Raw genomic sequence first — 23,543 nt, forward strand, 5'->3', positions numbered from 1 at the left:
GACGGAGATAGTAGGAGCTGGAGTATCACGAAAAGAAAGTAAAAAGCGCCGGAGCGAGAGAAGGAGAAGAAAGAAAGAAAGAAAGAAGAAAGAAACAGGAAAGAGAGCGAGTAAAGCGAGAGAAGGGCGAAAGAACAATGAGGAAAAAACAAAGGGCGCCCTCCCGTGGGGAAATATGAATCCACCATGGTCAGTTGGCTAATCAAAATCTACTTTGTAAGCGTGTATATAATATCCTACGTTATTATATACCACTTTGAAGCTCGAAAATGTATATTCGAGGAATCGATTATTTCGCGTTCACCTCTCTCTCTCTCTCTCTCTTCTTTCTCAGTGATATTCTTGTCGGGTTAGAAAAAAAGAGTCGTCCTAACGACGGAACAAAGCTAAACGAGCGATTAGGAGATCTGTTCTAACCTCGACGATATAAAACGTATTCGAATTTATTCGAGCGATCATCCTGTCGGGATAGATATCAGAGAAAGAGAGAGAGAGAATGGGAAAAGAAAAGCATACCTGTTTTGTCCCGTTCGTCATAAAGCATTGACGTAACCATTTCCGGGAATTCGTAGTGAAATTCATTGCTACGGGATTGCTCGACGTACTCCGTCAGTCTCCCTTTGTTCCTAATTGCGCTTGTGGGATTGGTTCGATGACTAGCGGCGGTAGAGCCAAAATAATAGGTACCCGTGGCGGCGGCCCGTGAGGGTCGAGGCGAGGCGTGGAAAAGGGAAAGAATCCTTTGGCGAGAAGGAGAAGCGCGCGCTCGAGCGCGAGAAGTTTGAAAGAGAAAAGACGAAAGCGCGCAGCAGGTATGTGCCCATAGCGTGTACCAAGTAGAGAGAGCCCCAGTCGCACGTTGCCGAGTAAAGCCGAACATTGCCGAGTATTAGGTTAAGGATCGTCGAGAAGTGCCGACGTCGCACGAGAGTTTGTTGTGAATCCGATACTCGGACCATCGACAGTCCACTTCGACTCGTCGTCGCGGCATCATCGAATTTCTCTTTTCCACGCGTTCCTACTCTGATCTACTTATTCCTTACGTATCGTTGTTATGACTTACAAGCGTAATCTTACATCAACGAAATTGTGTCGATCGAAGTATAACCGTGAAACATCAATGATTACGCGCATAAAAAGTTAAATAAATTTTTGCGAGACGCGATGCGCGCCAAATTTGAAAGAAGATGAATCGAAATTGTGTCACGTTCAACGACTCCTTCACGCGATATCAAACTATTTAAAAAGAATCCCGTGAAACGATATATACAAATATTTTCGATCGTAGAGTAGAGAATGATACATATTTGGAGAACGATCTCGTTATTATCGGCGGTGTTTGTCCTCGCAAGAGCGTGGGGCATTAATCACGCTGGTCAAGCGGGCACGAATACAAAATGCGAGAGACTCAGCGTTTCGTTTTGCCATGGACTGCGTTACAATCTCACTGCCATGCCGAATTTTATGGGCCACGAGGATCAGTTGCAAGCGGAACGTGGCGTGAGTTTGCTCATTTCTCATCTTAGATTAGATTTCATATCATTCTGGATCTTACGTTTTAGTTTGATTCCAACTCGTAACGTATATACATCCTATATATGAAAATTTAAACGGAATCGAACGAATGAGCTTACGTCAAAAGGGGGGATCGATTACGACGAGATTACCTTATTTGCTATTAATCAAAACGATTTAGTTTCAGATTGTTTCTTTCTTTTTTTCTTTCTTTTTTTCTTTTTTTTTTTTACTTCTCTTACTGTACTACTACGTTTAAAGAGGATTAAACCGAATTATTAATGTTTTTCTCTCTTCATACTATGTGATTTCTAAAAGTCATCGGTGTGATGTCGCAATCGGCCGGATTAACGAATCCATGGAACGAAGGCACGGCATTGCGCGCGAGATAGCACGTTGAAGCCTCGGAGGAAAGCCATATACGTGTGTCTCTACGACGCAGGTGGCTTTTATAGTCCTGTCGATAAGATCAAAGGGAGCCGCAAAAGCCTTTACTCCGACGCGTCTTTGCGTCTCTGTAAATCATTTTCACGATAAGGCGGCTTCGCGATAAACGCTGTTACAGCGGCTATTCATGGACATCGTTTTGCGCCCGGCTCCATTCACATTTTCTCTCTTCGTCCGAGATAGAATATCGAATTCCATGCATTCGTCGGGTTCCCTCCGATATTTAAACGAGCCGTACGGACCCTCATTAAATTTATTACAGTAAGAGAAAGACGATCAGCATGACAGCATCGTCAAATTTTCTCGATAGAATTCGTTCGACGAGGAAGAATGTCTCGTAAATCGAGAGAAAAAAAGGAGGAACGAATTTATACGTTAATCTAATTATATTCGAAGGAATTGGCCTCGGAGGGAGAGTCGCACAGCAAACTTGGAATATAAATTCGTTCGTATAGTAGTAACTATACACACACACACACACACACACACACATATATATATATATGTATATATATATATATATTTGATCTTGTCGGATCGTTCGCGGCTCGTATAACCACTCGGCAGAACCGACGTTTCCAGGAAACATCCTGTTGAAAAGTAAACGAGCTTCTCTCGTCTACTTTACCCTCGACTCCTTCGAAATCTCGTCCGTTTAGTCGGATTACCCTTTGAATTTCTTATAAATTATTTCCTCTATGTCTTTCCGTTCATTTTCTCTTTATTTCGACGTTATGCCGACGAAAAAAGAGAGAAGTGCAACGATATAAAAGTTTATTCGCGTTCGCGTATCTCGCGGGCTCGATGTCAGACATGAAAAGCGCATTAAGACGATCGGATATCGCTGAGGATAGGGGCCTTTTGATGATCGCCGATCGAGATAGCTCGCCGGCAAACCCAGATGGTTTCTAACCTCAAAACCTCTCCTCGATACCGTCCAAGTAATTAATTTGAAAGTCGGTTTAATTAGTTGCCTCCGTGATTCTCTCTTTTAGCTAACTATGAAGTAATATCTTTTAAATCGCTAAATAAAGAAACGGACTCGCTTCCTTTCTATGTATTATTTCTTTTATCGGTGTTTCGAGCAATGAACTTTCTTGAAGACATCATTTTTAGCTTATTAAATGGTATCTATCGGCTATCTGCTGGATGATCATCAATCGCGAATCTAAACGGCAAGCGAGTCGAGTATTCGTTGTCCATTTCTTCTTGTACGATGGAATGAAAAAATTGCACAAATGAAAGGTTAATGAACGGTGCGTCGAGAGCAGTCTCGAGGACGAACGAAGGGAAGGAGGAGAGAGCGAACGATCACAGAAGCGTGTATGAGACGCGACGGGACGTATCGTGGATAAATTAAAGTTGATCTTTTTAGTGGCTTGCGAAGGACGGCGACAAAGGCGCGCAAATTATTCAATACATACGTCGTCATTGAGCAACGCTCACATCTTTTATAATGTACAAACGAAAGAAGAAAGAGATAAAACGCTGAGAAAAAGATTTCTTTTTTAATTACATTTTTGTTTACAAATAATTCGATGTTACATTGTATTTTCGTACTCAATGAAAACAATGTTGGAGGTAGGTGCGTGTGTGCGCAGGAACGATTGGTCTCTCTTGTCGCTGCGTTAAAATCTCCAGCTGTGCGAATCGGTGTACACGCTGAGAGAAATTATATAAAGGACGTGCGTGGAAGGCGAGTCGTCGACATTAAAGGATCAAAGGGACGGTTCTATCTATCCTATCAAATCTTTTTGCTGATCCTTCGACGGAAAAGAAGAAGAAGAAAAGAAATAAGGAAGGAAGGAAGGGAGGAAGGAAGAAAGGAAGAAAGAAAGAAAGAAAGAAAGAAAGAAAGAAAGAAAGAAAGAAAGAAAGAAAGAAAGGAGGTCATCGCAAGAAGCTTTTTCGCCGACGTATTCGTACATACGCGCACATAACATGCGCGTACATATCCTGCGTACTCGCGGGAATATCGAAGGCAAGGCACGCGGCTATAAAAGCTGAACCGATCCGAGCGAGAGGAACGACCCGAGGCTGTTGAAGAAGGAGTTCTGGTGAGGGGAACGAAAGGGTGAAATGAGGAGAGGGAGAGAGAAAAGAGGAAGCCGCTCGAATCGTGCGAGTACGAAGCAAGAAGAAGAAAATGAGAGAGATAGAGAGGAGAGAAAGAAAGAAGATGAAAAGGAGAAGAAGCGGACTACATCTTACCACTACTAATACACTACTACGCAACGCAAAGTCTCTTCGTTGTCTCCGAGAGAGAGCTAAGGAAAGAGAAGGTCTCTCTCTTTCTCTTTTTCGCGAGCCATCTCGGTTGTCTGTCAAGACACTTTTAAAATGCTATCCTCCAGCAGAAGCATCGACGTGGAGCCACCCTTTCTCTCCCTTCAAGGTGGATTCCCTTCTTTCTTATTCCCTATGGTGCTCTCGGCGGGCCATTCTCGGAGAAAAACGTGAAATAACGAAGGAAGGGAATGCACCATGCGGGAACCGGTCTCCGTTTCTTCGTTCGTTCCTTCCTTCCTTCCTTCCTTCCTTCCTTCCTTCCTTCCTTCGTTGATTTCTGTTCTTCCCCAGAACGCATAGTCTAGCTCTCGTCGTTCCAGACAAGGAAGAACTTTTTATCTTCCTCTTTCTTCTCTTCCTTCTCCTCTTCTTCTTCTTCGTCATTGTCGTCGTCGAATCAAGAGAAGAGACCGACCGTGACAGGGACGAGCATCCGTCACGAGACCGATGCGATCCATCTTCCAACGTCCTCTCTCGTTTTTTCCTCCATTATACTCGAGGGTGCAAAGGAACTATCGCGGTGAAGCTTCTTTACTTTCCTTTACCAAATGCGACCATTTATGCGACCACCACATAATAGGTATATATATATATATATATATATATACATAACTATATATTTGAGATGCCATTAGACTCGCTAGATATTTTTATTTTATTTCACAATTAATGTCGATTTAAATATGAGACGAATTTTGTAAAACGGACGAGACATTTGCCCCTATGATAAGGATTCGGAAAAAAATAGAGAGAGAGAGCGCGCGCGCGAAACGTTTTCGAGATGCCCGGAGGGAAGTAGAAAAAGAGAAAGAGGAGGAGGAGGAGGAGGAGGAGGAGAGGAGGACTACGACGATCGAAAATAAGGGGGTAATGCACCTAACGGGGCGGAGGAGACGGCGGTTCCATGAGATATAACGAGCGGTGGGCATCACGGGCAATTATCCCGCCCATTCTTCCCGCCTCTAGTCTCGCTGGACGTTTCGTTCTCTTCCCTTCGAAGGGCCCGTCGCTTCGAGTCCTCCCTTCTAGCTGCTCCCTGCTCCATTACACCGAGGAGAGAGGAAAAATACTCCCTGTTCCTCCACCTCTACGATGTTCCTTCAAATTATAGCCTCGTGAAATTACGTGGTCACCCGTAACACCCGAGAAAGAGAACCCATTCGCCGATCCTCGAAAGAACTTTCGATCTTCCCTGTTAAAATCTAATTTAACCACTAGAATAAAAGAAAGTCTTAGTTTCTTCGTATTAGTATCGTCGTTATAGATACCCACTTGATTGTGTAATCTTTACAAAGTTGTAGCTATCCCAAAAAGTTATGCACCAATAACTTGGTAAATGTTTAATAAATAAATAATTAGTTATTTTATTTCTTTTAGCTAGCGACACTGATGCCTCTGGTGCATTACAACTGTTCGAAACACTTGAGGCTCTTTCTTTGTGCCGTCTTTGCCCCTGTATGCTCCGAACATGTGGCCATGCAGATACCCGCTTGCAAATCTCTCTGTCTTTCGGTTAGGAGAGAGTGCGAGCCGGCACTGACCAGCCTCACTCTTCCTTGGCCACATATGCTCGACTGCGATCGATTTTTGGATCGAGGTAACGAGGAAATCAACTTTTTACGTAATCTTTGATCAGGTTTCACGCGAATCGTTTCTAAGAATTCTTTTTCTTTCGTTGATCTTTCAGGTAACACACTTTGCGTTCAACCACCCGAGGAAACTCTTCTCTCGGAAGCCGCCGTTCCGTCTGTTCAACAACAATGGCCAACGCAAGAACAAATTCAGCCTGTTCAAACGTCCACGGGACTGCAGAATCATCATCAGTGTCCGCCTCATTTCGTACAAACGCCGGATGTACAAATGGTGAATGGAAAAATTTCAAATCGAATTTAATTTAACGATTTGACAAGTCGAATTTAATTTAATCCGATATAATCTATATACATCTATTTAATATTTTAGATCTCTTGTGCTCCACGTTGCGGTACCGACGCTTATTATCGTGCCGAAGATAAAAAATTTGCCGAACGATGGATGATAGGATGGGCATGGCTCTGCTTTTTATCCACCCTTTTCACTCTTTTAACGTTTTGGGTCGAGCCCTCCAGATTCCGTTATCCAGAGAGACCCATAGTATTTTTGGCCCTCTGTTACAACTTATTGTCGGTAAATTATATCATCAGAGGTGCAATCGGTGTCGAAATTCTTAGCTGTGTCAGCCAACTCGATGGACCGAGTTATGTGCCGGTTCACGACGGATTAAAGAGTATTCCTTGTACGAGCTGGTGGATCGTCAAGCATTATCTGAGTTTAGCCAGTAGCACTTGGTGGGCGATACTGTGCGGTTGTTGGCTTCTCAGCGCTAGAAATGAGTGGAGTAGCGAAGCTCTGCACAATATTGCCTCGTATCTACATGCAGTTGCTTGGGGATTACCGTTCTTTGCTACCGGAGGTAACACCCAGTATTTTTTTTTATTATTTTTCAATATTATATTCAGAGCCTTCAAATGAATCTTATTATTCTCCGTTTACAGGCAGCTTACTTTCTCGTCAAATAGTTGCCGACGAACTTACTGGTCTCTGTCAAATCGCCGATGAATCCGCTTTGTGGCTCGAAGTTTTACCACACGCGATTCTGATCTTTCTTGGTTGCATTTTAGCAGCAGTGGCAGGTGGTGCGTTGATTCGCGTACGACGTGCTATACGTTCGGCCGGTCGTAGCGCGACGAAGTTGGAAAGACTGATGACTCGTCTTGGAATCTTTGCGTTGCTTTACGCCCTGCCAGCCCTTGGTAGCTTAACCTGTATTTTACACGAATCTTCGACGAGACCTCGGTGGCGAACGCTCGCACTTCTCGCTGCTCTTGATTGTCGATCAGCGGAGAACTGTGTACCGGGCCCCGTTTATAGAGCGGCAGGACTCGAAGTGGCCCTTCTCAGGCCGTTTTTGTCTTTGGTCATTGGCGTGACCTCGGGTATGTGGGTCTGGTCTGGTAAAACTTGTAGAGCTTGGAGTAAATTACTCGCAGCTCCTAGTAAACCCAATAGATCGATCCCAACTGCCCAACCTCTGACACAAAATGTTCTTCGGAATTTTAAACCTGATGTAAATAATCTGCCATGAGTAAAGTATTAGTGAAATGTACGCAAAGGAATTCCGAAATTGTACATAATATGTAAATATTACGAATGTATTATATTTTCTAAAGACCGATCTTTTAGACGTGTTTAAAACACTCTTTATATATATATATATATATATATTTTTTTTTTTTATCGATTTCCATTTGTAGGTAAGATGAAGCTGTACAGATAATTCATTCTAATTGTGAAAGCATTGTTTCTTTATATGCTGTATTAATTTAATACAAAAATAAAGCAATTTGAAACCGTCAATGTTTCAAGTTCCTGTCCAAGTTATCTTCCAAAGATATTGCGGATCTTTCTAATCGATGTGCAATTAATCTCTTTTAGTAGATATATTCGTTGAGAAATTAGTATGTCATACGAGCGAAGCGAATATTAAGAGAATATTTCTTCTTTCTCGGTACTATTATGGGATGCAAGTACTACTGAGCGAATGGTTGGATATTTTAAGGCTGTTCAAAAATCTTTTCAATCTAAAGCAAACTAAATACTGAATTATTTACATTTTACGTTGCTAATCGTACTTGAGCAGATAGATAGAATTCTAAAATAATTTCTTAGGGAGACGCATTGAAATATTCTAAATCTTTATTTTTCTTCTTAAGCAATATAAAGTAAAAATAAAAGGTAATTGAACAAAATATAAAGTTTGTAGAATTAATAAACACTTTTCAATTTATCTATCTTCAAAAAAGTATAATTAAGTATATAGTTTTTCTTGTCAAATGTACTACTATTTTTATTACATACAAAAATTTTTGTCACATACTATCTCGGTCGTCAAATTACGCGCGAGAGTTTATTCATAAACTTACGCACCAATGTAATAGTCTCATGGTATATCTCTATTGCACTTATAGTTCATATTTTGTCCTTATTTATCGTTGAGGTCGCTACGAGCGAAAGATGGTGACTCTATGATCCATGGTTTCTAAGGTTAACTGAACTAACGCCATCTATATCTAATAAATTCTCTCGACTGTATTTTCGGCCATTTCATATTAAACGTTAGGTACGAGTGGACGTAACATACGGAGGTAACTTGTAGAAAGGAACCTGATAGATTTTTGTTGTTAATACTATTTCTTGTTAATATTATTTCTTGTTAATAGTATTTATTGTTAATAATATTTATTCGAAGTAGTAAAAAGGATCTATTTTTAAATATAATGGGTAAAATAGCGCGATTAAATAGTAAAAGCAAAGCAAAGCGTTGGCCAAAAGGTCAAAGCTCTAATTCAAATCCGGAAACAACAAAGCACCGAGAAAGAGCTACATGGATGTTTTTTAAAGATTTTGGTGGTACGTTGTTATTTTATATAATTTTGTCTAATTAATTCTTCTATAACGTCTATAAGCTTTCACAATTAATAGATTTTTATTATAGGCTTATATAAACAATATATGCATATGTAGTTGTTTTTCTTCAAGTACTACGATAATTGTGATTCAGAATTTTATATTAAGTATTATACTATTTTACGGTATTCTCTTTAGGAACGCCGGGTATAACAACAGAAGATTTGCAAAAACATGATGCTATGCAAAGTATTCTACCTCAAATAGAAAATATAGATATCGATGAAGATCAAGTAGAAAATAGTGCAGATGGCACAATAGATTCTGCGGGTACATTTGCAAGCACTTATAGTAATTGTACAAATATTTCTTTCAATCGGTAACTATAATAACTATAATATCCTTAATTTTTTGTCCTTAAGAATGCATATTCACAATAATAATATTTTATAGATTTTTAAGTCACTTTCAATCTAAGTCGTTAATCCATAAGGAGATGTTGGCAGTATTATCAGCAGTTACAGAAGTTATTAAACAAAATGGGGGAGCGGAAACCTCGACCGAGTATTTCGCAGCATTGGTAAATATAATACTATAGTATTATTACAATAATAATTGCAATATAATAAGGTAAAAAAAAAAAACTTTTTTTTTTTTTTTTTTTGTTTCTTTTTTCTCTTTTTAGATGAGTACTCTAGAGGCAGTTGATACGGATACGTCCGTTGCTGCCACACTTTCACTTCTAGGTATGGGATTAAGAACTGTACCTAAAAATGTTCTCAATGCACAATTTGGCCCAACAAGTCAAATCTTTCTCCAAATATTAACAAAGTATATAGAAACAGAAAATTTTCTAATTATAAGACACGTAAGTTTATTGTAATTAGATATTAATATAAATTATTTCAGTCTTGCGTTATTAACTATTGTAAATTTTATTATCCTTTTAGTGTCTAAGCTGTCTTTCACTGTTGTTACGGTTTCAAGAAGCCGCGGTTTGGTCAAATTCTTCGACAATGCAAATTTTAGATGCCATTTTGTCATTCTCCATTCATATTAAACCTAAAATAAGGAAGGTAGCTCAGCATGGAATATGTGCCATACTTAAAGGTATTTTTTAATTATTGAACAAGACAATAAATTATTCATTTTCAAAAAAAACACATTGTGTCTTTGATGCGTTATAGGAAGTGATTTAATGAGAAGTGAAAATTGTCCTGCTTACCATCCGGCTGCACCACAAGTTGCTAAACATTGTGTGAATCAATTGAACGCAGCTTGCGAACCTGGTGGAATAACCAACATCCTTCATACTCTCACGTTACTTAAGGACATTATCCATCATTTACCAAAGTCATACGTAAAGGTATATCTTATAAGACAGTCTATTTTTTTTTCTTTTTTTTTTTTGTATACGCATATGCCTTATGATAACATTCAATTTCATTTGATGCAGACTATTTGCGAGGGACTTTTAAGTATTATGGGATTAAAAAATGTTTTGATAACATCGTGCTGTTTGCAAACTTTGCATGGATTGTTCGTGTCTAGGCCGTCGGAAGTAATATTACCATCGCAAAGAAATGCCCAAATTATAACTGCCCTTTATGATTATCAACCGCCTGCGAATGATGCACAACCAACTCTAGCTTGGTTGACCGTTATGCAAGAGGCTCATTGCAATCTCATTCAGTAAGTAGAAACGAACTACAAGGAATGTATATCATCGATTCTGGTAATGCAGCGTGAAACTTTTAAAAATGTATATGTTAATAATTGTAGAAATTCTATGGATATGTGTGCTGCAATTGTACCTCGAATGTTAGAAAAATGTATTGAATTGTGGCTCTCCGATAAACAAGAAGTCATATCGGGTACATCTCATACTATAAAAATACTTTTACAAGATTGCATTGGGCCGCTATGTGAAAATGAAGAAAAAGTTAAAAGGTAAATGTTTTTATTTATTGAACGTATAGGAATTTGATATAACTAAGGATTTATGTTTGTAGATAGAAAATTTACAACTTTTATTTATTGAATATACATAAATTTGATATAAATAAATATATTTGGTTTGTAGATACAAAGTAATAATGGATCAAATAATAGATATGATGTATAAAACAACGAAGTACCAGTATCTTGACAGGAATATACCATTTGATAATATTCTTCATTTGATCGCATTGCTCTTTCAAGTAATTATCTTTTTCTTGTAAAAATGATGTAAAAAAATGTACCGTAAAGACTGTAATGTATCGTTATTATATAAAATATTTACTTTGCAGATAACTAAAAAAATAAAAAGTCCACAGCTTTTAGAAATTTTGAAGACATTAGCAGAATTACGGGAATCGTACAACTTTGCATGTAATGCAGGTGTTGAATACGCGATTGGAGCTGCTATAAAAGCACTGGGTCCTCGTGTTGTTTTACAGACCTTACCTTTACAAGTATGTTACAATAGATTTGATAAAATTGAATTTATAAAATGAACCTTGTAAATAAAATTTATAATTATAATAAATACATTTTTTATAGACTGGAAAAGATACTATAAACTTAGAGAGAAGTTGGCTACTTCCATTGTTGAAAGATTGCATAACTCATGGATCACTTTCTTTCTTCACAGATATGTTGCTACCATTAGCAGTAATATGCAAGTAAGTATATTCTATGATACTTCAAATAAACATTTTTAAATATTTTTTTTACGTATATTTGTTTTAGCATAAAATCCAAAGAACCAATAGGAGGAAAAACTTATGAATTCCTTCTTACGCAAGTATGGGCAATATTGCCAAGTTTATGTAATGATGCTGATGACGTGAAAGACAATTTCAAGGTACGCGTATAAGATAATTCGTGAGATATCTATTTGTGAATAATTTGCTATATTTATCATTTATGTATTCCTAGAATATCGCTAAATTGCTGGGAACAATTATCAGTGGAGTTAAAGATTTAAGATTATCAGTAATGGCAGCTTTAAGAAAACTGATCACAAAGGCAACAGAAGTCAATAACAATGAAGATATATTGGAACTTGCTCGTTTTGCCAAAAATTATCTACCACTTTTGTTTGCTTTATACACAACTAAACCAATTGGAACGGATGAAGAGGGACATCGTTTAGCTACATTTGATACGATCAAGGTAACATTTTAAACATTTCAAACTAGAAAGTAAAAGGAGCAATATTTTACACTAATTTAATTTAATATTTATATATTTGAAATATTTTCAGATATATCTGACAATAACAGACAAAATATTGGTAAATGAGCTATTTGATAAATCATTAAGTAAATTGAACGATGCCGAAGCAGATGATTTTTTCAAAGAAAGCGTATATGACTTAATAAGATTGTTAATCGAATATACTGACATCGATAGATTAAAGAAATTTTACGATATGTGTCTACCGTACATAGAAGATAAAACAAAACGAAAGGAACAGAAAAAAGCATACAGGTAATTTAACACTTTCTTCACATGTTCGGATATATGTCAAATGTGAAATTAAATTAGAGAATATTTTTAGATTTATAGAAGGATTGTGCGGTAGTGATAAAGAAATGTGTAAAAGTTTTGTACAAGAACATAGACGAGAAATCCAAAAAATGATGGTTGCTTCTGCAACTAAATTAATTCAAACGAGTAAAGGAGTATGTATATTATTACATTTTTTTTTTTCCTTTTTTTTTTTTTTTTTTTTTTTTTTTTTTTTTTTTTCCCCCATCTTATTGAATCATTGTAATATATTTTTTATCTAATTTTTTCCCCTTAAGGCCCGTATAAGATGTTTGACACATCTTGTAAAAAGTCACCCACAGTTGGAAAGAACGAAATTTTTACAAGCCATCATTCCGGAAGCGATATTATCACTAAAGGATATAAATCAGAAATGTCGAATTTCGGCATATCAATTGTTAAACGTCATTGCTGATAAATTTTTAGAAAAGCCTGAATATCTTAAAGAATATATAGACATGGTAATTGCAGGGTTAGGCGGCGAACAAAAATACAGTAGTTACACTCTACTAGCTCTTGCTTCCCTCACATATCATTATAATGGTAATTACAAATTTGATCATTATTTTTCATGATTGTCTAGCTCATTTTGTATTACGTTGTTATAATAATATATAAATCACGTTTTATTATATAGGTTCCTTGGGTATAGAAACTTTGGAGGAAATATTAGGACATGCGTGTTTACTTGTAGTTAGCTCTACAAGAGAAATAGTAGAATCAGCATTGTCATATATTAAGGTGTATATAACCGTAATGCCGTCTCTGATAATAGCAAAAACATTAACGAAAATAGTAAGTAAAATTGTGTATGATATTTAATCGTCTCTTTACCGATGTACTATAATATTTCTAAACAACTCGATTTTGTTTTTTTTTTTTTTTTTTTTTTTTTTTTTTTTTTTTTTTTTTTTTTTAGGTAAGTGCTTTGTCCGATATGAACGATGATTGTAAAAGGCATTTTAGGCAAAAAGTTCGAGATATCTTCACCAAATTGATACGGAAATATAGTATAAGAACCATTTCCGGAATGGTGCCAGCATCAGACACAATACTTCATAAAAGGTTAAAAAATATTCATAAAGTAGAAGAAATTAAAAAGAAAAGTAGGGAATTGAAAAAAATGAAACAGAGTGAAAAGGACACAGACACTGATTTCAGTGCAAAAAGAAGACCAAAAAGGTAGACATATATATTCATAATACAATTGCATAAAAAAATGTACGTCACAGGTCGTTATCCTTTTCTTTTTTTTTTAGCATGGAAGATCTCTTGGCAGATAGCGAAGAATTTGATGATATGGATGAGGACGAGCCAAAAAAGAACAACAAAAAGCGAACATCAAGAAAAGAAGCTTGGATCAAAGAGAACGAAGAAAATATTGTTGATTTGATTGATCCAACAACTGCCAGAAATATAACTAGTTAGTTTTTTTTTCTTTTCTTTTTTCTTTTTCTTTCTTTTTTTTTTTTTTTAACAGGGCATTACTAAGAAGCAATTTTGTCTGTCTTGCAGCGACTCAACCTGGGAATGCATCCAACACGAAAGAACCCATTAAAAAAGTGAAAGAACCAAAAGATTACGGATTTAAAACTGCTCCAGATGGACGAATTATTATTAAGGATGATAATCAAAAAGATGATAGCGATACGGAAAGTACAAAAAGAAAACGATTATTATCCGAAGATGATTCGAATGATGACGATTATGGTAATTATATGATATATAATTTGTTGTTAATAAAGTAAAACATGTGATATCTGGAAATAATGTATTTTCATTTTTTTTATACAGAAGATGACGAACAGGACAAAAATTCAATAATATCCAGCAATAGAAAGCGAAAACATGGTGCATGTTCCGATACAACAAGTTTAAAGAGTTTTGCTGTATCGAAATATCGAGGCAAGTACTCACTAAGAATATCAGGAAATAATTTTACTAAAGAATACAATTTCTAATGAAACTATTGCTTTTGTTATAGCTGGAGGTTCAGGTATTCATAGACCATTAAAAATGCAAAAAATTGAACATACACCCGGCTCGGAATATCGCGCACATAAAGCAGGAGGTGACATCAAGAAGAAGGGCAAACCTGACCCTTATGCTTACGTTCCACTGACAAGAGCTGCTCTAAATAAGCGGTAAATGATGATATATAAAAAAAGAAAGGGGGGAAAAAAAAAATCATTTGCAAAATAATATCCTCTGGTACAAATAAATGTATTAATTTTCAGAAAGAAGAAAAAAATGGCAACAAAGCTTCGAGGTATCGTTGCTGGAGCTAAGAAAGGAGCACAAATTGGAATGAAAAGCAAAAGAAGTAATAAATAAATAGATCATTTATTACGTTTCATAATTGAATAGAAAGAAAATGAATTAATAACGAGCGTACCATATCGTTATTTAAAAAGACTGATAGATAAGTAAATCGAAGCTCCAGCGATTTTACTACCTCTCCACTTTTGGCCTTGAGCGAGCGAGCGAGCGAGCAATGCGTCTTAGCCAGAAAATGACATTTTATTTAATTTATGTACAATTACACAGAGTGCAATTTGTAATTTATAGTTGAATTTTTAAATAAATGAATATTTAATATTAATTTTTAGTATTTTTATATTCAATGTTATAATAAAAAAAAGAAGAAAGTTAAATTATAAAGTACATTTCGTATCTGTTCGAAATGCTTGGATTTTACATGACAAGGTGAAAAATGAGATGTTTAATTTGCTAGACAATATACATTAGTTATCAACGAATAAATCGTACGTTTTGAAATTTTTGAATTGAAACATTGAACTATTTAAGTAAAAATTGCTTCCAGTTGTAGATAAAAATGTGGTATTAGATAATTTAAGGAAATGTAGATGTAATTAATTAGCTGTAGTCCTATTTTAACTTCTGTAACAAAAGATACAATGTCATTCTTATTATTAAACTAGATAAATGTATACATATCAGTTATCCTCATTGATTCATTTACCTATCTTGAGGGACACTTTTTTTAGGTAACATACTGTCTAGGTCACCTGAGTCACTCATTTCTTTTACAATATCTAATCCACCAATAAGTTCGCCATTAATATACAACTGCGGATAAGTCGGCCAATTGCTAAACTTCTTCAAACCTTCTCTGACCGCGTTATCTTGGAGTATATCAAATGTTTGATACTCCGTTCTATGAGAATCAAGAAGAGCGATCATAGTTCTTGAAAAACCACAGCGTGGATGTTCACGATTTCCCTTCATGAAGAGCATACAAGGCGCATGATTTATAAGCTTCTTTAATCTGGCCTCTAGAGTGTCCTTTGGCGATACTATATCGGTCTGGGTCGAATCTTGGCTGGTTAAATGTTTTTTAACTTTTTCAATTAATAAAGCAGGATTAACTCCGTCGATTCTATCTATTATTTCCTCATCTCTGTATAATAAAACTGTTGGTACGGCGGCGATGCCAGCTTTCAAAGAAACTTCAGGTAAATTCTCTGCCTCTATCATAGCAAACTTGACCTTTTTGTACTCTGTCAATGTTATCATTTCTTCTAGAACATCGTTTATTTGTTTGCACTGTTCTGCCCATGGTGCAAAAAAGTGAATAACAGATAGATCTTTGGACCTTGGATATAAAAATAATATTCGTATGTATTAAAAGAAATTTATTTTCTCTTTGCTCTTTTACGGTAGAGCATGAAATGAAAAGAAAAAAAACAAAAAAAAAAAAAAAAAAAAAAAAAAAAACCAATAAGGAAAGTGTTTGAAATACGATAAATATCAAAAAGAAGATCAATAGAGAGGAAAGAAATTAATTGTTTGAGCTTGAGGAAAAATCGATAATCGTTCGAATAACAAGAAGAATATGTTGTTCGTATAGCAATAAAATAAGACTTTGCAAATAAAGTGATAATAATAAGGTTGGAAAAAAAGAAAGGAATATTTTCAAAAAAGAGAATGAAAGGAACGTTTGCTTACTTGATGAATTCAACGTATTCTGGTGTGGTATTTAAAACGGTGACAGTCATCCTGTCACCCATTAATATGGTAGTATAGAACAATGAAAAAAAGAACGTATTATTCTAGAGAAATGTTCACCGGTAAATGTCTCGTTCTTGCGAACACACGACGAACGATCACGAGCATCACGACTACGCGACCGGAGTTATCGCTCTCATGGAGGTTTAGAATTACCAAGCTTTGCGATTGGCTTACCGAGATCCAATCATCGATAAGAATTTAGCAGAACGTACGTTCGCGGTAAATTACGATCGATTTAACATTATACGACGATTCGATTATAGATTTTCATATTTTTCGACGTATTAACGACTTATCTTTTCTTATAATTTGATTAATAACCATTCGATTCATATGGATTTTAAGCCGAAACGATGATATTTAAGACATTTATGAGATTTAAGAGATCCGGCCAAAGTTTCCTTTATCTTTCGGCGTTTCGCGTAAAAAGAAAGAAAGAAAAAAAGATAGAATAGCTTTGTGAACGTACCTTTAACAGAGTATTAGGTGTGTCTGTACAAAGTGACCAATCGTAAGACCGGTGGGTGATCGGTCTAACGCTATTGTAAGAGAGAAAGCGAGAGACGTAGAAGGATATCTCTCGTTTGTGGCCAAATGAGAGGGAGAAAGAAGGAAGAAAGAAGGAAGCCACGAGGCGGCGGGAGGAGGAAAAATTAAAAGGAACGAGGACTGTCAGACACCTCGCCCATAAAAAGCCGATGCAGATGCGCCTGAGCGGTGAACACGTGCGACGCTGTTTTTGCAACAGGCGCGTTCAAACGCGGTGCGATGTCCAAGAAATTGTCTCGAAGCGACGCCCTCGAAAACATATCTACATGGAGTACAAACGATGTCTTGTCTTTGCTACGGAAGGTGAGTAAACTTCGACGAGACGCTCTCCTCATCCATTCTACGATATTTGCTCGCGAGAAACTCTTACGTGCGGGTCAGTGCACCTCTCGGGCATACCTGTTTCACCAGAACGAATCAATTCTCCGACTCTTGGCCTTTTTCTTAGAAAAAAAAAAAAGATGCGACCAAGTCAGTAGGATAGAGAGACAGAGAGAGAGAGAGAGAGAGAGAGAGAGAGAGAGAGAAATATGTACTTTACTTAACATTTTTTAGATAGGTGATCGAAGCCAACTAAAAAGGAGAAAGCGAGTAATAGGAAAGTAGAATTGAATTGATAATTTACGTAGAAATTCGTTTTTTTTTTTTTTTCTAACGGACGAGTCAACATTTTCATCTGACTTATTTCTTTCCCTTTTTTCTTCTTTTTTACATTTACAATGTCATGGATGTTTTTTGATTTTTTTTTCTTTTTTTCTTTTTTTTTTTTTTTTTGTTATATATTCGACGAAATATCGAGTGTAACGTAAAAGTCCGATCGTTGGAATGAAAAGTTAGAGGGTATTTTGGAAAATATCGTGGAATTAAATTCAAATTTGTTATTTCAAAGTTAAAATTAATATTCACGTGTGCTCACGAAGTATGATTCAAAGATATATTAACGTATTCTCTCCTTTACGCATAGTCCATTTTAATTAGAATATTTGCTAGAGTCATCATTCGAAAATGATACCATATCAAGGTTTATTTGATATATTTTTACATTTTGATAGAATGGCCTGGAAGAATGCTGTACGGCAGTTTCGAAACGACAAATCGACGGTGACGAGTTGTTAGTAAGTATACGAGTCGGTGTACGGTTTTGTAATCGTTCGATCTTTTTGCCGACTCTTGGGTATGCACTTTTTTCTTTTTTCTTTTCTAGATTTCCTCTCGTTCAATTTTGAACACACACGAACGATTGAAACGAAATGTCGTTAGCGCGCTGATAAGTCGCGTTTTGTATCTTTAAAAATCCTCTATCTTCTCTCGTATTCGAAAGTCGATAAGATTTAGTCGACGATGAATAAATGAACGATATTTATTTTCAATGATTTCTTTTTTCTTACTTTCTCGTTTTTTCCTATCAACTTAAGTTATACCTCTTTCCGGTCACAATTGCATTTTGGCTACTCAACTGGCACGCGCCCTCTTTAGTCGATCTTAATTGATTCTAATTATTCCAGCACTTGACTGAGGGGAAGTTGACTCTATGGAAGAGTGACCTCACCAGTTATTTGATACGGTAAGAAAACGAAGCTACACGATTTGAATTTTACAAGAGATGTAAATACGCGTATTTCTTTCCAATGAGCTCCAACGCCATTAACTCGACATTGTAACATCGCGGATTAACGGTATCCTTCAATACGGTATTTTAAATAACACATGCAGGTTTACGTGCCTTCACATTTTTCTCTTTAGTTTTATATTTGCGAAGCCAAGTTTATAGACTATAGCTATCGATAACGATATATATATATATGGTATCCTGTGTTTATCAATTTGGTTTCATTGCCATTGTCTTTTATGTCCTTACAACTACAGCACAATCAATGATGCTGAATACTCATATCTACGTTCATTAAACGCACACACACACACACGTATGCATGTAGGTGTGCGCATACATATAATATATACACACATATATTTCATCTGTGTGTATAATAACGATAACATTATCGCGGAATCCTACTTTAAATAACATCAACGCGAGATATTAGCTAACAATAAGAGTACTTTGTGTCATCTATGAACGTGTAATAATCTAATGCGCATTGTTGCTTCGTTAATCGATCGACTTTACAATATTACGAATCGATTAGTGATGGAAAGAGAGGAAAATTTGAAAATTGCGTATTCGATGGAATTGGATCGCAATTGATCCTTTTTAACTCGATAATCGTCCGAGGCATACAAGATTTACATAAGTGGTAATTGCATCGCGTGTGGGTTGTACTTTTATCCTTTAATGTCGCATCGTCAATTCGACGAGTCAAGAGTGTTTATGAGTGAATATCCGCTCTCGCCTGCGACAAAATGACTTGTTGCAAAGTAAGAAAAGCCGATTCTAATTGTTTTCTTATGGTTATACATGAAGTATCGTACTTGCAGGGAGCTTCTTACGTTCGTTGAAAAAATCAAGAAATTCCCGGAGAAATTTGTACAAGAGAAAAATGTTGAAATGGAACAGAACGAGGATCACATGAGCGATACCAGTTCCTGGGATACAGATTTCGAAGACGAGATACCGGAAGACAATACTGCTTTTACCGATACGAGAAACATCAATGTTAATCAAATAAATTCGAATTACGAAGACGATCGTACTATTTCGAAGAAGATGAAGGTGAAAAACGTAAACGCGAACGCGCAAGTAGACGACAATACGAAAAGACAAGACGAGGAGACCACTTATGTTAATTTCGAATCGACCTTAGACGCGGGAAAAGTTTACGTTAATTATCAAGATAATTTGACGAATCTACCGCAAAAAAATTTGTCGAGGTTGCATGGAACGATAGAGAAAACTTTGGCCGAACAATTGAAGGAACAATTGCAATTGAGAAATTCGAAGAAACCGGTGCTCAAATCAAAACCGGAAATATTAATATCGAAGAGGATACCACAGGTTTCTACGATTTGCAAACAACCGCAAAAATCATTTTTACACGATGAATCTAAGACGAAGACGAGGCCTCCGAACGATGTACAAAGTTAGTTTGAATTGCCCTTTTCTTATCGGATCTATTTAGCCATTAAAGGGGGGAGTCGTGAATACGTTCCATTCACTTCGCCGAATATAAACGCGTACGCTTCTTTTAATGGACCCCTACAATGATAACGTTCCTTAGAATCTATGAATCTTCTTTTTTTCTTTTCTATTCTTTTCTTTTTAGAAAGAATGGCTGTTCCACCTCCACCGGCACCTAAGAAAAACGCCGATCAAAGCTCTCAAAGGATAGGAAAGAACGACGCGTCGAAACCGTCCATTTCGATTAGAAATTTGGATCTCATTGCGAATTTACCGACTCGACAGGATAAAAGCGAGGACGAATACGAAAAGTTCGACAAGCAAATCATGGAACAAAATCAAAAGTCGATTATCTCGAAAATCGACAGCAAACAGTCATTGAACAGCGGTTCTCAAAGTTCCGTAGAGAGCGTTTATCAACCATCCAGTACGACCAGCTGCGAGGATGAGGAAGAGCCATATGAGATTTATGAATCCATTACGGAAACGGTAAATTTGTACGCTTCTCCATTCGCATTTTTATAACCAGACTCTCGTTTACGTTTAACAGCTTTCTTTTTTTTTTTTTTTTTTTTTTTTTTTTTTTTTTTTTTTTTTTTTTTTTTTTAGCCTGAAGATGACGATAATTATTTAAGCCCCATTAAAAAATCATCGAGCAGTGGAGATCCTCTACCGCCGCCGTTACCCGTTAAACTGCCCACCACACTGCCTTTAACGTTTCATCGAACAAAATCAAACAATGCAGCAAATGGTTAGTATCTCTTATATTCGTTACGAGTTAGCCAAGAGGAGTAGTAGCGAGGAGGGCGAGAAACGTTTTTTACTTTACTTTAACAATGCCTCATGATATTCGAGAATGAAGAAAGAAAAGATTAAGGATTTAATGAAAAAGAATCATCATATTACGTGACAAGGGAAAAAACGCAGACTACAGTCGAAAGGAAAGAAGAAAAAGTATAATGTACTAGCTTCCCACGAACATGTGTGCGACAAATGGTGGTAATAACCGACTCTACTACGACTCTCTGTCATGCAACTTGATGCGCTTTGCGATTTCTGTCAGTCTACCACCGACTATCGTCCTGTTTATTTAATGCACCTTAGATCGATCCCTTTTGATTCTGCCTTTTGATTTTTCACAAAGATGTCGATTGACCCGAGTCCGATATCAAAAATATCGGTAAGAATGTGTTACGATTTGCTGCAATACGTTTGTATTAAGAAATTGGATGATCGCAAGATCGAACGTACAACAACGAACGTGAAAATGTGATATACTTTCGACCGAATTTTCAACGATATATCATCGTCAGTTACGGAATAATCGGCTATTAAGTGTATATAAAAATAATTAACCCTCGATAATAAGAAGAATCGAAATAGTGTGATGGAATGTGTTCCTGCTTTTATCTCAGGCTGAGCAAACATCTCTTAGGAGGTTTAGGTGAACGCCTGGCCGATGAGGTCTCCGATATGATAGTAAGGATCAAGAGAGGTCTGTCTAGATGTTGCTATTCTCAACCACCAGATCCGCCAGGTATATGAAATTATCGCAAAGCACGTTATTTGGTAAGCATGACAGAATAAATTCTCTAAGGGAGCATTGGTTCTTACGAGCTAATAAGGACTGTGTGAAAGAATCTATTTCGATGGCTATTTCTAAATGGCTCGTAAAACTTTATACCCCATGCCGAGAGGGACCAACGGAGTGTCGATTCTTTTCCACCGTTTAAAGGCATTCCGTCGCAACGTTACAATCTCAGTCTCCTGCAGTTTTTCGTGCAATACACTTGCGATCGTTGCTTCTTTAAAAAGTTCCCTGTGTTGGAAGATAACAGCGAGTGTAAACGGGAAAGCTACAAATTTACACGTTTCGCGTTATATTCATTTATTAATCCAATGAAAAATAATATCATGAAATAGTAAATTATTATTAACTTGGTACGATCGTCACTACGAACTACGATCAGAAGGGATCGTCGTGACTCATGATATTCCAAGCATATCAATTTTCGATCTAAAAGTAATTGAATAGATCGAATCTGGTACTAGCGCGTACCAGATGTGAGTGACACTCGAAATAGCCTTCTTTAGGTGAAAAATCTTGAAATCTGAGATCTTTACGTAAATCGAAATTGCGCGCGACTTCTTCTTTACATTTTTTCCTTTTTCCTCCTAAAACGTTTCGTTCGTGAACGTCGATCGTTCGTTATTTTCTGAAAGCTCCGATAAATAAATATAGATGGAGATCGAACGAACGACGATGTAATACGTACCACGTACTTTTGTTAAACGCATGAATCCATCATTGAAATATTTTATCTATCGTTCGATATTTTATTTTAAAACGTATTCAATTGATAAACCATGGCGACTATAATAACAGATAGCAAGAGAAATGTGTCTTTGAACACTGCGGCACGTCGACAGGCAAGTCTTTCCGAGTGTCTGACTCAGGCAGCTCTGACGCAAGCACGTCTTAATTTAGCAAGTTAGTAATAAACAAAAAGAAAAATTTATGTGTGTGTGTGTGTGTGCGTGTAGTTTTTTCTTTTCTTTTTGACGGACTTCCTATTCCATGGGAAATGATCGTTGCGCGATTTCATTTCGTTCAATTATAATTTGAATTGTTTCAGAGCGTTCACCGGAAAAAAAATCGGCGACGCTACCACATTCTGGTAGTAGTACTTCGTTATTAAGCGAGAGAGCTACGAGACCATTACCACCACCGCCAGATCGATTGTCTTACGTTGAGAAGCCTTGGTTTCACAATGTTACGCGAGAACAAGCCATAATACTCATTACAGAACGTACGTATCGTAATATAATTGATTAATATCAATAAGGAAAAAATTTTGTTAATTATTTACTTCTTTAAATCGTTCATTAATATTAATCCTATTAATACCTTTTGCAGAAGGTACTTACGGTAATTCACAAGATGATGGATATTTTCTTTTGAGACCTTCCACAACAAACGTAAACAGTCCGTTAGCTTTGGTGCTTTGGTGCAGAGATAGAGTTTACAATATTCCGGTTAGAAAGAGATCTGACAATAGGTACGATATTTTGAAATATTTCTCTTTTCGATAATAGAAATATTTGACTTACATCGACGAATCACGATATTTTCTAATAATACTTAGATATGCTTTGGGATCTGTGAAAGTAAACGAAACATCGTTCTCTAGCGTCGAAGAAATTGTAACGTGTTATATGAAAGAAGAATTGGTCCTCTATACGGGCGGTGTACAAACGGGAAGTACAAAATTAACCGGCACACCATTGAAATGAATAATAACTAAATGTCTCATAAGGTGTAAAATTGTTCTCCTCGGGAAATTTATACAAATTGTGTATTTATCTGAATCCAATGTAATTATAATAAGTACACTGCCGAATAATGGAACGCATGCCGTGCCATCGTTAACCTAAGGATACTTAACAAATTTTATCTTTTTAAGATACATATGATTCTAAAGTGCCTCTATTACATAGAAAGAGATACACGTGTATTATGTAGACTCTAGTTTGTACGTATTATATATGTAAAACTGATTGCACGTTGCATTTAGTGTGTGTGTGTGTGTGTGTGTGTGTGTGTGCGTGTGTGTATGTGCATATACGCGCGCGCGCACACGCACGCACACAC

General features: G+C 36.6%; 4 protein-coding genes across 7 annotated transcripts; 3 read left to right on the top strand and 1 right to left on the bottom strand.

Annotated features, from left to right (window-relative positions):
* Positions 1 to 921: 921 nt before the first annotated feature.
* LOC124946962 (frizzled-9-like) lies at positions 922 to 7,647 on the top strand. 2 transcript variants are annotated; one of them, XM_047488455.1, is made up of 5 exons: positions 922 to 1,500; positions 5,629 to 5,848; positions 5,939 to 6,114; positions 6,214 to 6,703; positions 6,786 to 7,647. In XM_047488455.1, exons 1-5 carry the CDS (start codon positions 1,297 to 1,299, stop codon positions 7,373 to 7,375), a joined length of 1,680 nt encoding a protein of 559 aa, XP_047344411.1. In that variant the 5' UTR covers positions 922 to 1,296; the 3' UTR covers positions 7,376 to 7,647. The 2 variants fall into 2 exon arrangements, with proteins under 2 accessions (XP_047344411.1, XP_047344412.1); XM_047488456.1 differs by lacking the exon at positions 922 to 1,500 and adding an exon at positions 2,565 to 4,771.
* Positions 7,648 to 8,384: 737 nt separating this feature from the next.
* On the top strand, positions 8,385 to 15,187 carry LOC124946954 (RRP12-like protein). Its single transcript, XM_047488425.1, has 23 exons — positions 8,385 to 8,700; positions 8,896 to 9,076; positions 9,151 to 9,277; positions 9,383 to 9,565; positions 9,648 to 9,807; positions 9,885 to 10,063; positions 10,154 to 10,389; positions 10,480 to 10,647; positions 10,781 to 10,898; positions 10,989 to 11,153; positions 11,242 to 11,363; positions 11,431 to 11,545; positions 11,620 to 11,856; positions 11,948 to 12,174; positions 12,245 to 12,368; positions 12,492 to 12,777; positions 12,872 to 13,029; positions 13,154 to 13,416; positions 13,494 to 13,657; positions 13,750 to 13,944; positions 14,029 to 14,139; positions 14,219 to 14,378; positions 14,472 to 15,187. The coding sequence occupies exons 1-23, from the start codon at positions 8,568 to 8,570 to the stop codon at positions 14,566 to 14,568; spliced, it is 3,909 nt and encodes a 1,302-aa protein (XP_047344381.1). The 5' UTR covers positions 8,385 to 8,567; the 3' UTR covers positions 14,569 to 15,187.
* LOC124946970 (glutaredoxin-3) lies at positions 13,992 to 16,419 on the bottom strand. The gene is made up of 3 exons (XM_047488501.1): positions 16,204 to 16,419; positions 15,218 to 15,850; positions 13,992 to 15,135 (listed from the first exon to the last, which is right to left on the bottom strand). Exons 1-3 carry the CDS (start codon positions 16,263 to 16,265, stop codon positions 15,129 to 15,131), a joined length of 702 nt encoding a protein of 233 aa, XP_047344457.1. The 5' UTR covers positions 16,266 to 16,419; the 3' UTR covers positions 13,992 to 15,128.
* LOC124946960 lies at positions 15,333 to 23,517 on the top strand. Of its 3 annotated transcripts, XM_047488437.1 has the most exons (9): positions 15,333 to 17,118; positions 17,868 to 17,930; positions 18,321 to 18,379; positions 19,252 to 19,853; positions 20,037 to 20,380; positions 20,501 to 20,642; positions 22,528 to 22,701; positions 22,809 to 22,950; positions 23,038 to 23,517. In XM_047488437.1, exons 1-9 carry the CDS (start codon positions 17,035 to 17,037, stop codon positions 23,183 to 23,185), a joined length of 1,758 nt encoding a protein of 585 aa, XP_047344393.1. In that variant the 5' UTR covers positions 15,333 to 17,034; the 3' UTR covers positions 23,186 to 23,517. The 3 variants fall into 3 exon arrangements, with proteins under 3 accessions (XP_047344393.1, XP_047344394.1, XP_047344395.1); XM_047488438.1 differs by lacking the exon at positions 17,868 to 17,930; XM_047488439.1 differs by lacking the exons at positions 15,333 to 17,118; positions 17,868 to 17,930; positions 18,321 to 18,379 and adding an exon at positions 18,821 to 19,191.
* Positions 23,518 to 23,543: the final 26 nt, after the last annotated feature.

Source organism: Vespa velutina, chromosome 2 (genome assembly GCF_912470025.1).
Source record: "Vespa velutina chromosome 2, iVesVel2.1, whole genome shotgun sequence".
In the NCBI taxonomy this organism is placed as follows: Eukaryota; Metazoa; Arthropoda; class Insecta; order Hymenoptera; family Vespidae; genus Vespa; species Vespa velutina.